This window comes from Sceloporus occidentalis, unplaced genomic scaffold, assembly GCF_023333645.1.
Source record: "Sceloporus occidentalis isolate IW3139 unplaced genomic scaffold, rSceOcc1.0.p SCAF_13, whole genome shotgun sequence".
Classification (NCBI taxonomy): domain Eukaryota; kingdom Metazoa; phylum Chordata; class Lepidosauria; order Squamata; family Phrynosomatidae; genus Sceloporus; species Sceloporus occidentalis.
The window spans coordinates 1,586,303-1,603,936 of NW_028316993.1; the positions used below are offsets into that span (position 1 = coordinate 1,586,303).

Consider the following 17,634-nt stretch of genomic DNA (forward strand, 5'->3'; position numbering starts at 1 on the left):
AGTGGCTATCTGCCCCTCCTTGTTGTGTATCTATGCATTTTATCGGGTGCCAGCTTTGTACCGCCTTCTGTGTTATGCAATTCCTCAAGGCAAACATGTTACTTTGGTCCACAACTCAGAGCCACATTTAGGAGGACGAGAACTTTATCACATTCCTGGTTAATCAGTATTATCAATATTCGGAGCAGAGGGTATATGGGTTCACATTTCTTTGTTTCTTCAAAGGACTATTAGCTTTTTCAAGTCCTTGAATTAAGAGCTTGTTTGCAAACTGAGACCATTTTTAAAAAGTGCTTAAGAAGAAATAAAATAGCACTAAATGCAGCATAAAGAGTTGTGTAATGCTTTCAAATAAAATGATTCTAAATAAAATAAGGACCAGACATTTAACTAAGAGCCCATACAGACAGGCCAAAATAAAGCTGCTTCAGGTCACTTTGGAGGTATGCTGTTTAAATGCTGCATGCGTCCTAAGAGGCCAGAAGCCGCACCCAAGCCACGCTCCATTCCTAAGAACTAGAGCGCAGCTTTGGCACAGCTTCTGGCCTCTTAAGATGTGTGTGTCATTTAAACAGCTTACCTCCAAAGTGACCCGAAACAAAACTGTACAGGCCCTATATTAACAAATAGGGTGGCTGGAATCCTGTTAGCAACCTAACATGCGCTCAACTTGGATTGATGCATGTACATGTTTGCCTTGTTCACCATCCACAAGCCCAAGGATGAGCAACTGCATTGCAGCTTGTGGGTCATCCTTCCATGCAACAAGCTCAAATAGCTCATCTCTCCTCTGCACTACCTTTCAAAAAGGTTACAGGGAGTAATGTCAAGTCCCTTCCTTTTGCCATTTTGAGAAGATTGCAGAAGACAAATGAAGCCTTTGGGGGTGTAGAGATTTGGGCATTGGACTATGACTGGAGATCAGGGTTCAAGTCCCCACTTGACCCTGGAGAACCACTGGGTTACTCCCCCTTAGCCACAGAAAACTCTGTGATAGGTTTGCTTTAGTGTTTCCGTACATCAGAACCTACTTGAAGGCGCACAACAACAGCCACCCGAGGAGAAAGGCACAAAGGGCATCATTCTTCTTGAAGCATCCATTCTCATCCCGGAATTTCTCTGTGTTAGACATACTAGGGTTTTTTAACTTTGTGGGGTCATGTAGGATAGCACTGAGAACAGGGTAAATTTCAGTCCCCTGGGAAAGCAAAAACAACAATGGTTTTGAGCTCAAAATTGCAAAGATTCAGGGACAACATCAACTGATCCATGGACCTTGGTGGTCCATGAGCTGCAGGTAAGTATTCCATGTAAAGGCAGTGGAAGAAGAGTTGGGTTTATCTGAGCTTGGCTCTGCGCTCCTTTAATGTTCTGACATTTAAGGGTGGTGCAATTTTTAATAGGAACAAATCAGCAAACAGGCTAACTGTCCTACAGCCCTAGATTTCGCCATATGAGGTTGGTGCAATCTATTTGTTTTTACATTCAAACTTGCCAGTTAAAGGGATCCTTCTTAGCTGCCACATCCAAAGCCGGCAAATTTGACAATATAATGCCTGGTTTTGATTATGGTGATGAAGAAAAATAGTGCTAAAATACTAGTTAGGTCAATGCTTTGATATGTCAAAGCAACCTAAAGGTCCGCTGAGATCTTCAGCAGTTTGGAAGGGGGCTTCTCAAAGCGGGAAGCAACTGGAGGCCACTTTTGCCCAAATGGTCAACCACAAACTAACTTCCTCCCTTGTTCCACTGACATTTTGCCCTAACACACCTCTAGATATCTGATTCATGGGTGCATCATAGGATTCAGAGAGAGCCTTGGCCATTAAACAAAAGGGATATGTCAATGGTGCATTGGCCACTCTAGTCTAGTATTTGAACCACTGCACAATATTGGCTCCCTTGTCTAACAGCCAATCCTTGACAAAACTGTCCTCCTTAAGGATGTTAAATTCTTTCCTCTCTACTTCTACACAGGTTGAGTCCTCCTTATCTGAAATGCTTGGGACCAGAAGTGCTTTGGATTTCAGAATTCTGGACAAGGGAAGCTCAACTTATATAACTGGCAACTCATGGGCCCTCTGAAGAAATACAGCTTTGTTAAATGATAACTCTGAATGGCAGATACTGTCCTTCAAGTCTAGATAACACATGACTGTGCCTTCCCCATTTTATGCTACTGTCACCTCCTCTACTTTGGAAATCTTGTAGTCTCTGAATTTGGTGTCACAATGTAGGGCAGATCCGTGGGAATCAGGTCATGGACTCTCTGCACTACAAGGAAGACAGCATGGCTCTGGCCATGAATGTTTGGGACATGACTCCATTTAATTTCCTTGGGTATTTTTGCTGCTAAATAGATTCAAAGAAATAGTTCCTTTGGTTGCTAACTCACAAAAAGCTGAGTTTTCTACCCTAACACAATGGCCTGATCTACACTGCAGAAAGAATGCAATTTGACACTGCTTTAAGTGCTATGGCTCAATGCTATGGAATCCTGGATTTGTAGTTTTGTGAGATATTTAGCTTTCTTTGTCAGAGGGCTCTGGTGTTGCAACAAGTACAAATCCCATGATTCCATAGCATTGAGCAGTGGCAGTTAAAGTGGTGTCAAACTGCATTATTTCTTCAGTGCAGATTAGGCTCACAAAATGCCCATGTTCAGAAGCAGTGTACCTCTGAACAACAGTTGAAAAAGGACAAAGAGGGGACATAGGATGGGTTTTCCCAGTTCCACCTTCCAGTACTTTGAACTTCTGGATATTGTATCAGAACCCAAATCTCAGGGTGGGTTTAACTGCCTCCGTTTCAGCAAAGAATAGAATAAGAACGCTGAGCTCTATGTTTTGGATGTTAAATTTGCTGGATGGGTCATCCTTTTCCTGGAAGCTGAAAAGAACAGAACCATTGGGAGAACATTTTGGAAAGGACCATTGGCCTTGAAAGTTGGAGAGAGTGTGATAACCTGCTGTGAACTGAGACTAGACAAACTACACGTGGCACTTTCACTCGCATGCGGCTGCCTTTCATTTTGAATTTGAGATGCTAAGCAGGTTAAACAGTATCTTTATCTAGGTCAATGTCAGCAGGTGGGGAGACAAGCAAACAATGGAGTTTCACTAAACACTGCCAGAAAGCAAAATGAAGTTTTCCATCCCCATCTAAGGCTGTCTGGATGAGCTGGTGGTGTCTAAAGGGGAAACTTTGCAGCCCATGGTCTTCTCAGAACTCTTCTCCAGCACCAAATGGGTTGATTTTCCCCCCTTATCAACTATCTTTACTGCCCAGCTTTCACAACCATACATAGAAATAGGAAGTAGGATGCTGCGGACAATCCTAACATAGACCCCTACGGTAGAGTTTAGAGATATAGTCAGATTTGTGCACATTTAGAAGTTCTGTGCATCTGTATTAGTCTGTAGAAGCAGTAGGTAGAGAGATCTATATGTAAAGTGATCTTGTAGCACCTTTGAGACTAACTGAAAGAAAGAAGTTGGCAGCAGGAGCTTTCAATAGACTTATGTCCACTTCCTCAGGAGGAAGTAGACTTAAGTCTACAAAAGTTCATGCTGCCAACTTCTTTCTTTCAGTTAGTCTCAAAGGTGCTACAAGATCTCTCTACATATAGATCCCGATGGTAAGTATCCAAATCCTATTCTAAGGTGTCATTACAGTTTTGAAATTCTTGACTGGTACAGTGCTCTACCAAAAGAGATCAAACGTCTTCAATTGCGGAATCAATCATTAGTAATTTAGCATTGGAATGTTTTATCAATGAGAGCATCCTGTGACTTCAAAACAACCTTTATTAAGAATTACAATCCAGTAGTTCTTAAAATCACAATACATGATAGACAACTTTTTCCCCTCCAGTTTTCAGTCCCCTGGGAGTGTGTTGTTTTACAACATTCTCCTGTATCTGGGGCTTATACAACAACCTGGTTATGCTGTGTGTGTTTTTCACAGCCTCTAAATCCTGCCACCCAGACATGGAGTGAATATAAGTCACCTGCCAAACAAGGATATGCCTTATCATATATACATTTTGTGAAAGAGTGAAGGCGAAAACCATACCACTCTTGGGAACCCTTGCAAACTGCTTATGCATCTCCAATAGACCCAGTTCATGCCTTGTCCATCACTCCTCATGATGAGGCTGAGAGACGTTGGAGGCCTGCAATACCATGGCAATCACCCTCTTGGAATATGTAATGGGATATGTAGCTTATTGATAGGTCAATCTAGAACCCAATGAGCCATCACCTTCCGATGTTACAGGCCTGGAAGGAAGCCTGTTTGTGTACTAGACTCACAGATCAAATGAGCCGGCTGGTTTATTATTCAGCCAAAGTCCAAAGTAAAAGGTAAATATATCAGCCAGAATTCACTAACACCGTTACGAACACATAACCTGGAGTTATGCGTTCATGACTGGTCCATAGTTACAATCCTGACATATTTGGAAGACCCCTGTCCCTATATATTGGGCAACAGGAGTCGAACCAGCGGACTGATGTTCCCATCCGCCCCCCTCGCACAAGCAATCTCACAACCAACAGGAACCCTGGTTCTGGTGGTCACACTGGAAATTGTTCATGGGAGAGAATGGGTCAGTCAGCTGCTGCCTTGCAAATGGTGACAGAGTTGGTAGGGAAGATATCACATCACTATGGAATTAATGCACCCATAACTGTCTTCGTGAATTCCAGCTAGACTACATCATTTCAAGGCAACCTCAACACTTTATAAACACCTAACTATATATATATACAGCCATAAAATGCAAGAATCATCACACTTTTGGGATTCTCCAGAAGATAGGAAATGCTAGAAAGGGTCAAGAGCATCCCTGTTACCCAGCTGGGGTTCTAATAGCACCCCAGTACAATAAGCCTTGATCTGGGGATGAAAGATGAAAGCAATTTGTGTGAGATCCCAAGAACAGACTAAGAGCCCAGCCTTCTCCCTGTGGAGTCTGGGAATGCAGTTTATGTAAGATGGCCAAAGTTGAGGAGAAAGGGACCTCAGAAGCGTCAGCGTGGGATCATGGAGACCTGGTAAAAGGGTGGGATGTTGGCAAAGCCACTCTCTTGGGGGGTTGTGTCAAGGTCCTCAGGTGCAAGAAGGGGCTTCAGCCGAAAACTCTGCAGGATGGTGGTGAAGAAGAGGAAAAGCTCCATGCGGGCCAAGGCTTCCCCCAGACAGATCCGTTTCCCTGAAAGGAAAATAGGAGCAATGTCAGGAGGCAAGGACAGGTTTCTGATCAGCTGTCTCCTCATGTTCAACCAGAGGAGCCATTCCTCCACCCATCTTCAAATCCCCTTCTTCTCTTCATAGCATCTCTGGATTTTTATGGCCTTTCCCCTGCAAACACCAGAGCTCTGGTGCCACATAGGATGGAGCCATGGCAGTTAAAATGGTGTCAAATTGCATTAATGCTGCATTGTGGCAGCAACCTGTGGTTCCTATAAGTAATCGGTACAGTTTCTCTTGAACAGCACCATTCAAAGACCTGATCTAAGTGAGGCGATCACTAATAAGAATCTGGTGACGTGTTTCAAATGGAGTAGTAGAGATTACCAAAGTAGGCTGAAGAAATGGGCAATTAATGCTGTAAAACCATGAAAGGCATTCTGCGGAGTACATGAGAAGGAGTCTCAATGTTTACACATGGGCTGTTTGCTGTTGGTGGATAAGGAGACCCACAGTCACCAATTCTAAAAGCAAGCATGTGATATCAAACCAACAAACAAGAATGCAACCCATCACCTCATTTCTGTGTTTAAGAGAGATCTACCTAAGGAGAATGGCACAAAGGCATCGTTCTTCTTGAAGTGTCCATTCTCATCCAGGAAGTTCTCTGGATTGAAAGTATTGGGAGTCTTAAACATTGTAGGATCATTCAAGACTGTGCTGAGCATGGGGTAGATCTCTGTCCCCTGGGAAAGAAAAAGAGAAAGAATTATGAGCTCCAAATGGAAAAGATTCAGGGAGTGCGTCAGCCAGTTCCAGAACAGAGCATCTCTCACTACTCTCCCATGGTCCATGGACTCCATTTCATTGTTCTGTGTAAAGATGGTGGAACAATTGGGTTTATCTGAGCTTGGCTCTGCACATCATTGACTTGTTCTCATGTTCAAGATTAGCAAATAGGCTAATTGTCTTACAGAAAGAGGGTTAGGGTTAGAACGGCAAAGGTTCAGGGACAGCAGGATCCTAAACTGTGATCTTGGCAACCCCTAGTGGCTCATGCCTAGAAGCCCTCCCTTAACTTTCCTGCTTACCCCATTACTGTACCTTAGGGATGAGGTATCCTCTGAATTCAGTGTCACGGATAACCATGTGGGCCAGATCCATGGGGATGAGATCACTGACTCTTTGCACTTCATGGATGATGGCATCCATATATGGCATTTGGCTCCGGTCTTCAATGTTTGGGACACGGTTATGGCCAATCACTCGGTCAATTTCCTCATGCGCTTTGGCTGTCAAATGTATTCATATAATTAATTCCTTGGATTTCCAGTTCTCAAAGGGAGCTGAGAGTCTACTTCCAGCATAGCTAAAGGTTAACAACCTGCATGGTCAGATTGTGGTTTCCCCAGTTGGAGAGGGGACAATTAACTAGTTTTCCTTAATGCCTCTTTGATAATTTTCGAACTTTCCAAGTTATTTCTATAATGGCCTAGCTATTGGCATGCGTCTGTCTGGCCATCAAACATTTATGAGAACATGTATGGAGAAGGGAAAAGTAGGGTGAAATCTTACACAGAAACTAAACTGTGCTTAGATGCTGGTTTCTTAAAGATCTGCCAGAGTTGGAGATGGACACTAGACTAGTTTCTCCATACCCACCACTCCATTACTTATATGGCTTGGATCCAGGCTATTCGAAGGACCATAACTCCCTCTATGAGCCCATTAAACTTCTAAGATCTTCTGGAGAGGCCTTTCTCCCTGTTCTACCACTTTCTCAGTCTTGCTTGATGGGGAAAAGGGAGAAGGCCTCCTCAATGGTCATTCCCAGACTTTGGAAGTCCTTCTCCAGAAAGACCAAGATGGCCCCATCCTTGCTTTCCTTCTGCCTGCAAGTTTAAACATTTTTAGCCACCACACTTTTAGATCCTAAAATGTGCTTTTAATGCTGTTTTTAAGGTTTGTATATACTCTTTTAAGGAATTTTAAAGGGTTTTTCTTTAAACGTTAAACATGGTTAAATAATTTTACATTTATATTTGGGATTTTTGTATAGTTTTTAATCCCCATTGTTTCCAAATATGTGTAAGTATATTTTAAAATATACCTTGATTCTCATTATTGGGAGAATAATGGTGAGATGATGATGATGATGATGATGATGATGATGATGATGATGATGATGATGATAATAATAATAATAATAATAATACCTTGAACCTCAGGATATTTAATCAGAAACAGAAAGCCGTATCTCAAGGTGGAGCTGACTGTCTCTGTCCCAGCAAAGAACAGGTTAAGGGTGGTGAGCTCCAAGTTCTTGACATTAAATTCACTGGAGGGGTTGTCTTTTTCCTGAAAGCATGAAAGAACAAGACGTCATGAGTAAATTCCAAGAAGGACCACTGGCAGGTTGGATGGGCATGTGAATTCTGAATGGGAATGTACATTCGGAGAGTGGTGGAGTCTCCTTCCTTGGAGGTCTTTAAACAGAGGCTGGATGGCCATCTGTCGGGGAAGCTTTTATTGGGAGTTCCTGCATGGCAAGGGGTTGGACTGGATGACCGTTGTGATTCTATGACTGGAGCTGGAGCTTGGCACACAGCTCCTTTCTTCCAAAATTGGAGAGCTATCATATCGCCCCTTAACCGTCTCTTCTCCAGGCTAAACATACCCAGCTCCGTAAGTCGCTCCTAGTAGGGCATGGTTTTAAGACCCTTCAATAGAGCATCTGCATGCTACAATTTGGAAAGCTTCATTGATTTGTTGCTACAACAAGACTCTCCAGGGCCTCTGTGTATTTATTTAGTAAGCAAGTTACTCTTGTTGTGTGCCTTCAAGTGGTTTCCAACTTATGGTGACCCTAAGGTGGACCTATCCCAGGATTTTCTTAGCAAGATTTATTCAGAGGGGATTTAGGCTGAAAGAGTGTGACTTTCCCAAGGTTAACCAGTAGGCTTCCATGGCTGAGCAGGGATTTGAACCTTGGTCTCGAATTGTAGTTCAAAACTCAAATCACTGCACCATGCTGGTTCTCAGACAGGATAGGCTAAATGTTCCTTAGCTCATCTCGGTAAGCATGAAGGAATAACGTCCTCATTTCTGGGAACAGCCCTTCAAGTAAAAAATAGTCTTAATTTCCAAATAGGAAAATATGGTGGGAAGGTGTGTTTGAATGACAAGCTCTTCTTCATGGCCCAGGATGCAACTACACTGTAAAAACAACACAGTTCGATATCACTTTTAACTGACATGGCTCCATCCTACAGGAATTTGTAGTTCTGTGAGGCAACAGTAAGTTTGAGAGAAAAGACTAAAGACTTCATAAAACTATAAATCCCAGTATTCCAAGGTAGGAGCTACAGCACTTAAAGTGGTGTCAAATTGCTTTATTTCTACAGTGTAGGTGCACCGCCAGTCAGCACAGCCATTGGTCAGGAGAAGGCGATTCAATTTCCAAAACATTTGGGCTCCATTTGTTGCTGACCTCCACTACCTTCATGCGCCGACATTGTACCTTTTCCATCTGAATGAGGAAACAATCAATGAAGTCCCGAGGGAGGTTGGGGTCAAAAGTCTCTTGGTTTTTCTTCACTCTCTTGGCAATAAAGAGCCTCATTTCTTCCAGGAGGTCATAGACTTTGGTGTGGGGCCCTGGAAAGTACTTCAGGAAGCTGGCATACGTGTCGTAGAACTGCAGAAGGAGATAAACCATACCTAGCAGGTTATCTGCCACAGTCCTCTTTGGCATCAGCAGCAATTCCTTACGTTTGCTTTGGAAGGATTTCTGAAGCTGGTACCAAAGGGGTATCAGTTTTGTTCTGAGTAGGGTGGACCAAAGATGCACCAACACATCCCTAATATATATCAGGAAACTGCATTTTAAAGAAATAATTTTAAATTATAATTATTTTAAATCTACCTGTTGCCTGCAGTATCTTCTTCAGTCACTAGGTGGGAGACTTCCTTAACCAGGGAAGCAGAAGCTGAACTCAAACCTGACTTATTTATTTCCCCAGAGGGATTCTGGGCAGCTTCATGTGGGTCAGAACCTTGGTAGTGAAACAAGTCAAGGGGGGAAATAGAGGGGAAGAGGAAGAAGAAAGGATGGGTGAGCAGAGATGAACACCTGGTTGGGTGAGAAGGAAAGGACACCAAAGAAGAGATGAAGACCAATGGATTTTAAAGCATTTTTAAGGTTAGAACTGCTGCAAAGGGAGTAGCGTTGGGGTACCTGGGCCCAGCCCGTGCTCATTTCCCGGAAGCTGTTGTTCATCATGTGCATGAGATTTTGGAAGTCCTTGTCCTCATAGTCAAACCGATCCCCAAAAACAATGGAGCAAATGATGTTGGAGACAGCCTGGCTGAGGTAGTAGGTAGGGTCAATGGGCTTCTCTGAAGCACAAGGGCAAAGAGAACGAATGAAGAATCAGTCCATTGAAGGTAGTTCTGATAATGCTAAGAATAGGACCCCACTGCACCACTGGTGTCACTAGGGTTGGTGTCACCCAGTGCAGTGTCACCTGGCGCAGTGCGCACCCTCCACACCCCACTGCACTGCACTCCATGCCCACTAAAAGTCTGCAGGTGATGGGAGCTGTGGCGACTGCAGTACTTTCACTGAGCAGGTGGACTTCAACCCATCTCTGGCACCTTCCTTACCTTTAGTCTTCCGAAATTCTGCCAGCAGGAACTGGGTCTCCTCTTCGATTTGGTTTTGAATGGTTTTCTTCCCCATTCCAAAATTTCTCAAAATCGTGAGGGAGAACCGGCGCATTTGCTTCCAGCGCACTCCGTTGGCAAAGACCACCCCTGCAGGAAAGCAAAAAGAAATGGAAGGGTATAGAGCAGTGATTCCCAAACTTTCGACCTCTAGATGTTTTGGACTACAGCTCCCAGGACTCCTGACTGCTAGCCAAGCTTTTTAGGGCTTCTGGGAACTGAAGTCCCAAACACTTGGAGAACCAAAGTTTGGGAATCATTGGTATAGAGAAAGGGTTGGAAAGGGTCGGAGTCATGACTGCAAAGCCAAAGGGGATGCCTCACCATATCCTTGGAAGGTTGGTTCCAGAGTAGCGTTGGTTACCCGTCCACTGAAGTCTTCTGCCTTGTCTATCAGGGCTTCCTTCACTGCTTGGTGTCCACATAAGACCACAACTGGACGCGCTCCCAAATAGACGGTGAAAACAGGGCCATATTTTTCACGCAGCTGTAGAAGGAAACAACTATTCATATTTGGCACAGTCTTTTTATTTAGGCATTGGTGTCCTTTGGGATGGTTCTGTCCTGGAACTCAAGTGCTGAGAGATCAATGGATTCAGAGTCCAGTGTTGGAACTAATGGAGGAATCTTCCAAATTTGGACTCAAACAGCACATTTCAAAAGGAATCTTAAAGAGATTTCCCTTTTTAGTTGAAACTATGGGTTTGGCCAGGGCACTGGTCCATTGGTACTGAGTGTTTATGTTTTCTTCGTACATCATATTCCTCATCCAAGTCCATATAGACGCCCCATGTTTGTCTCTTTTCTAGGAGAAAACATATTAACCATTGCCTGCAAAACCTCACACTAACAACCGCCAGGATGGCATTTCTCAAATAGCATGGCACTAGGTAAACATTGTCATAAATAAACCCTTTCAGCAAATAAAGCACTAACAAAACCTCAGGGATAAAAAAACATCAAATATTTGGTCACCAGAGAAGCATGTGTATATACCAAACCTATACTCATACACACACACACACACACGTGTGTGTGTGTGTGTGTGTGTATATATATATATATATATATATGCATACATATACTTGTCTGTCATTTATAAATTCATACACTCTTATCTGTATAACCAACTTCTCTCCTCTTTCATTATTCACATTCAACTATGTCTTTAGCTTTTCTCATTACCCACCTGGACTGCATCCACACTGCAGAAATAATCCACGTTGACACCGCTTTAATTGCCATGGCTCAACATTTTGCATTCCATTCCATCACAAAATTTAGATCCCACTCTTTCTGTAAATATTTTATCAGTGGTTCCCAATCTTTTTTTGAACTCATTTAGAGAATTATTCCTTGTCTGTTGCATACATTTATCGGATACTATATAATCATATAGCTTCCATATCTGTTCTTGTATGTCCAAAACTTCTTTCCTTTTCCATTTTTCTGCAAGTATAACTCTAGCGGCAGTGGTCATATAAAAGAGGAGTTTCCCATATTTTCGCTCTAAGGTATCAACAGTCCTTAATAAATACATTTTGGGGTCCTCTTTCCCTTCAAGATTTAGATACAATACAAACACGTATTCCAGATCTTTTAGCATGTCTTTTGAAAAGACGCAGGTTGCCAATCACATTCAGGGCACTCAGGAGGTAGGGGCAATGGGCAGAGGGGTGGGACATACCCATCCCAAAGCCATTGATAAACTGCCATTCTTTTCCCCCTGTGAGCGCTCACAGTTCCATGGGGCTCTTTGTGATTTCAAATTTCCTGCGTTGTCACTTTTCTCTGTGGGCTAGTAGGGGGAAGTTGGGGGGACTTGGGGGGGGGCATGGCTTCTGTGCATTGTCGCATTGGGTTCACGGGGGGAGTCATGGGTACCATGGAGGATTCTTCCCTGGCATGCATGGATCCATGTGTGCCAGGGAAGAAATTCCCCACTACACCCATGGATCCATGCATGCCTGTGAGGATTCCTCCACGGCACCCAGGAATCCATGCAAGCCTGTGAAGAATCCACCATGGCACCATGGATCCATGCATGCCAGGGAAGAATCCCCCCTGGCACCCATGAGTCCACCCTTTGCCCATTGTCCCTCCCTCCTGGGTGCAAATTTAAATGTGAACTTTAATGCGGACACGGACAGCCTCAATTGTGGCAAGCATGGTGTGAACATCTGTTCAGTGCTGAATCAATCGTGCGATCCGAACTGATCCAACGCAAAAATGTGAGTGCGAATGAGGCCTAGATTTACTATTAGATCCAGCATGCCCAGGCTACTTTCCAAGAGACAGTCACTCACCCGGAGAAGAGATTTTAAGATTTCTGATGATTTGATCTGCAAGAAATTCCCAACCAGAGGCAAGGGAATGGGACCTGGAGGAAGCCTCCCTTTCTGCGATAGCTTCTTCTTAGCCGAGGTGATCAGAAGACAAGATACATAGACAACAACAAGGAGGGTGACTGCGCCAGCCAACTCCATGATTCAGGTTGCCGCTGGTCCTTCTCCTTTTGCAGCGTGTGGACACTTGTCCCATCTTTCTGGGCTTCTATGCTATTTTATTGGGGCTGGATTGGGCACCACCTCCTGAGTTGCACAACTGTACATTACAAATATGTTGTGCTTAATTCTCTGAAGCTGGAAACCAATGCAATAGTGTCTTCCTGGTCAATCGGTGCTTTGGATATGTCTATCTTCCTAAAGATCAAAGTATTTCTAACATATCAACTCATAACCCCCTTTTTATTAGCTGTAAAGCATTCCAGCTGTTCTTTACTATATCTACATTTTTAATAACCTTTAAACCCATTATGATTGTATAGCTCATGAAAAACTATGGATCACTCTTAGAGAAATTGGTGTGCCACAACATTCGATGGAGTTGATGCCTTGTCCTCAGGACAAGATGCTACCTACCATTAGGACAGGATGCAGAGAAAAGGAATAGCTTCCAGTTGGCAAGGAGGTCATGCAAGGCTGCATTTACCACCCTATCTGTTTACTTTGTATGCTGAACTTATCATACATAAAGCAGGAAGGAGGTGTGAAAATTGAAGGAAGGAACAGCAAATACATAAGATACGCAGATAACACTATTTTGCTAGCAGAAAATAGCAAAGGCTTGGAACGATTACTGAAGAAACTCGAGGAAGAAAATGCAAAGGCTGAATGTTAATTTGAATGTTAAGAAAATAAAAACAATGACCACAGATGGTTTACATAACTTGTTCTCTTGGGGCTAGTCAAGCAGATTATGAAAACATCGAAGTCATTTTTAAATTTGCAGTCAATAAATCAGAAGATTAGGACTTGGAAAGGCAGTTATGGTGGAACTAAGCAAGATCATGAAAAGTCCAGATATATCACTGAATGCTAATTTTAGGATTGTCCTTCTATGGCCTTCTATGCCATCGTAGTTCCCATTTCTAGATATAGTTGTGAAAGCTGGACAGTGCAGAAAGTTGACAAGGAGAAAATCAATTCGTTTGAAACGTGGCGCTGGAGAAAAGTTCTGCAGATACCATGGACTGCTAAAAAGACAAATACAGTAAATGGGTCATGGAGCAAATCAAGCCTGAACTCTCCCTAGAAGCTAAGATGACCAAACGGAGACTGTAATTCTTTGGCCATATCATAAGAAGATGTGACTCCTTAGGAAAGGCAATAATGCCTGCAGTAGGAAAAAAGGAAGCCCATTGAAGTTGGATAAACTCGCTTAAGGAAGCCGTGAGTCTGCAAGACCTGAGATAGAAATCAGTTGACTTGGAGGCCTCACATTCATGAGGTCGAATTGATATCAGTAAACAAGAAGAAGAACTCCATCACTGAACACAGAAGCAATGTTGCTTGACTCTGGACCTCTCTTTGAACTTCAGTTCTCGAGTCCCTGACCATTGAAAGGTGAAGTCCTGGAGGATCCAAGTTTGAGAATCACTGGTTTATATCCCGGGATAGATAGACAAGAAGGGAGGCCATTTCAGATCAATCAGACAATCTGGTTATATTACTACTGCCCTCCGTAGGCATCTCTCTGTCCAGTGTTTTTGCGCTTTTAACAGTGGATGGTTGGAACATGAGGATGTTCAAGTGTTAAGTCCCATTCTAATTTTGGCCTTTCGTTTAAGGAGCTTATAATTACTTTGTGCACTTCAGGCATTTTAGTGGCCACTTCGGCTAAGGGCCACTTAAGATGGCACTTCAGTTATGTTATGTATGCTCTGTGGAGGTGTCATAACCAAAACAAACCCTTTCATAATTCTCTAGGAAAGCTTCGGCACATTTCTGACCTGCTTCCTTGACTGTATCTGAGGTTGGACAATTTTTACGAAAGTCAAAGAACGGAAGTGCTAAGACTTAATGGTGAATATTAAGCAAATAAAAATAATGAACGTGAAGATCTACAAGAATTCATCCTAGACGATGAGGATGAAATCTAAATAATCAAAGATTTCCCATACCTTGGATCAAACATTGATCGGGTAGCTCAGGTTAGCTGCAAAATCCAGCCTCTCTGCTTTCTCAGATTCATAGCACCTCTCCCTCCAACAATCTTCTCTTAGGACTTTATCACAAATCAGGTGTGTAAACAGTGATTATTGTGTTAAAAGTGCACAATCGTGATTAGTTTCTGCCTCCCACTCCACCAACGACTGCCTCTTCATGGTCTTCATCTCACGTTCAGACCACCTCCACATTTTCTCTGCTTCATCCTCAGCATCTTCACTTCCCAATAGAAGCTCATCTTGACCACTGTTAGTTTCCTATGTCTTGGATGGCCTCCTCTATCTGGCTTTGGACTGGGAAAATGGGAGAAATAGAGCCACCAGTAGAACTTCTTGTTCTTTTGGGGATACTCTCCTTGGACTGATCCTTTTTGTGGACATCTGCCTCTGGGACTATGCCATCATCATCATCATCATCATCATCATCATCCAGGATACTGAGGAGGAGGGGAAGCACAGTCCCAGAGGCAGATGTGCACAACAAGTATCAGTCCCAGGAGAGTAGCCCCAAGAGAACAAGAAGTACTACTTGAAGTTGTGTGGGGAAGACATGTCTTTGGAGAAGCAGGGAGGAATATCCAAGGTTGATTCTTGGAAAGAGTTCTTCACCTTAGAGCAGCTCCTATAGTTAAAGTATCTCCCTTTCCTTGTCTGTGCCAATCTCCAGTCCAAAGCATGTGTCCTATGCAAACCTCACTATACACACACCGTCTGCACCCCCTCCGCCCCGAAAAAGACCGATTGAAAGTCCTTCCTCACCTGAGAAGCTTCTCCCTTTGCACCTGGCCACCCTGGGAGCAGCAACCAAGCAGTTAGCTGAGAGGTGAGCAAGAAGCTTCATTTGCTGGGATATTTATCCTTCTCTGTCAGAGATCTCTGGTGCCACAACAAACTTCAAAGCCAAGGATTCCATAGGATGGAGCCATGGCATTATTTCTGTAGTGCAAATTAGGTCTAGTGTTTTCACCTTTTCCAAGAACAGCCTTGCTTTGTTCTTGGACTGGCCACTGCCACCAGACCCAACTGATCACACCCTTAGAATTCAGGGGGATGCATCATGACCCTTTCTCTCTTTAAATCTGGTTGATTACACCCAAGCTACTACATCATGCGGGCTCTTCCAACAATAGTAATGCAAATACAAAATTCTGGCATGAGAGGAGCCATATGTCTTGTGCACGTTGCCGCATGAACACTGAATCCTAATTCTCGGAATTCAGAAGACCGCTTTTGTGTAATCCCATTTAGCATCTGGCCGAAGTTGAGCTTGAGGTTATGGTTTTCCCGCCATAGGTATGCAATTTTGTAGCTACAGGAAGAACACCCACAAAACTCTGCCAGTAAAGATGTGTAAACCTGGATTGTAAAATACACACAAGGAAATGATAAAAATCTGTACAGCAGCAGGTGAGTCCTGGGGGGCAAGAAGGCAGAGTTGCAGTGGTCTTTCGGGATTCCATCTCCCTCATCAGGTGCCCTGTAACACAGTCCGCTGGATGTGAGTGTATGTTTTTGAACATGAGTAGTAGGAACAGAATATGAATTTTGTTGGTGTATGCCCACCCCGCTGCTCAACTGTCTCCATTCCTGAGCTGGCTGAGTTTGTCTCAGAGGTGATGTTGGAGTCCCCTTGGCTTGTACTGGGAGACTCCAATATCCATGCGGAGACTGCTCTATCAGGAGCATCTTAAGACCTCATGTCCACCATGACAACTATAGGGTTGTCCCAAGTGATATCTAATGCTACCCATGTTGCATTACACAGTCTGGATCTGGTTTTCTGTCCTGGGCAGGATGACGGTGATATGGAGGAACTTTCTGTAGTTCTGTTGTCATGGACAGATCACTACCTGGCAGGGTTTAGACTCACTGGGACTCATAGCCTCTGCAGGGGTGGGGGCCAATTACAATGGTCTGTTCCAGGAAGCTTATGGATCCAGATGGATTACTGGTGGCTCTTGGGGAGTTTCCAGTTGGTGATCCTGTTGAAACCGCTGGAATAGGGAAATGGTCAGGGCGGTGGACATGGTTGCTCCTAAGTGTCCCCTCCCATGAAGTGGAGCCAGATGAGCCCCCTAGTTCATCATGGAGCTGGTGGTGATGAAGTGAGTGGGATGGAGACTAGAGTGACGATGGCAGAGGCCAGGAGCAAGTCTGACCAAACATGGCCTAGAACTCATTGGAAGGTCTACACCATGGTGATGGTGGCAACGAAGGAATTATACAGTCGGCCCTTCTTAGACACTGATGTTTTATACACAAATTAAAGCATCCACGGTTTGAAAATGTTCAAAGTATAAATTTCAAATATCAAACCTTGATTTTCCAATTTTTATAAGGGACACCATTTTGCTATGTCATTATATTTAATGGGACTTGAGCATCCATGGATTTTGTTATCCACGGGGGATCTTGGAACCAAACCCCAGCGCATAACAAGGGGCCACTGTACTTCTCTGCCATCATTATGTCTGCACAGTGTCATCCAGCTAAGTTGTCACAAGTGGTCAGGGCCTTTAACAGTCTGGTCCACAAGAAAGAAATAAAGGCCACTCAATAACATGCTGTGAAGATTTTGCCAAACACTTTGCAGACAAAATCACTCAGATCCACTCTGACTTGGATGCTACAGTTGAGACAGGTCCAGTGGATGTAATCTTGGTGCTTGTTTGTCCTGTATTAGCAGATACATTTCAGTTTGTGCAACTTCAGGATGTGGGCATGGTCCTTGGAGAAGTGAGCACCACCACATGCAAACTGGATCTTTACCTTCTCTGGCTCCTGCAAACAGCAAGAAGGGGACTGGTAGAGTTTGAATTGGTAGTGGCAGATAAGAAAATCCTTACTATCAGGTTTTGATATTGCTCTGGTGGTCCACACATTAATGACAACACTGGAGATTACAGTAATGAACATTCATGTGTGAAGTGCTTTTAGAGATCATTTGAGACTGTGCCCATTTATGTATAATGTAGACGCTTTCATAAATTCATGGGCATTCTGGGCTTTCGTGGAAATCAGTGCAAAATGCGTAACCCTGTTGCCTTGACTTTCATTGGTTCAAAGCTTTGCTCCCATTCTGCTGCCACTGTGTGCTATTTGCCTTGGCCATTTTTATGTTACGATTCATTTCCTTCAAATTTATTGCCTTCCTAAGCATGGCTGTATTGCATGAGCCTTTCCAAGATTAATCAGTTGTGAAATGTATA

General features: G+C 43.5%; 1 protein-coding gene across 2 annotated transcripts; it reads right to left on the minus strand.

Annotated features, from left to right (window-relative positions):
• Positions 1-3,795: 3,795 nt before the first annotated feature.
• LOC149304513 (cytochrome P450 2G1-like) lies at positions 3,796-12,425 on the minus strand. Of its 2 annotated transcripts, none has more exons than XM_089478897.1 (9): positions 12,225-12,425; positions 10,243-10,405; positions 9,859-10,008; positions 9,431-9,591; positions 8,714-8,890; positions 7,410-7,551; positions 6,298-6,485; positions 5,798-5,939; positions 3,796-5,215 (listed from the first exon to the last, which is right to left on the minus strand). In XM_089478897.1, exons 1-9 carry the CDS (start codon positions 12,402-12,404, stop codon positions 5,034-5,036), a joined length of 1,485 nt encoding a protein of 494 aa, XP_089335023.1. In that variant the 5' UTR covers positions 12,405-12,425; the 3' UTR covers positions 3,796-5,033. The 2 variants fall into 2 exon arrangements, with proteins under 2 accessions (XP_089335023.1, XP_089335024.1); XM_089478898.1 differs by having other exon boundaries at positions 10,243-10,464; positions 12,221-12,425.
• Between the last annotated feature and the right edge of the window lie 5,209 nt (positions 12,426-17,634).

Coding starts and splice junctions, on each gene's coding strand:
- LOC149304513 (XM_089478898.1), bottom strand. CDS start 12,404: ATGGAGTTGGCTGGCGCAGTCACCCTCCTTGTTGTTGTCTATGTATCT. Junction 10,009..10,242: donor ACCAACCTTCCAAGGATATG/GTGAGGCATCCC, acceptor GCTTTCCTGCAG/GGGTGGTCTTTGCCAACGGA. Junction 5,940..6,297: donor GAGGATACCTCATCCCTAAG/GTACAGTAATGG, acceptor TTTCTTTCCCAG/GGGACAGAGATCTACCCCAT.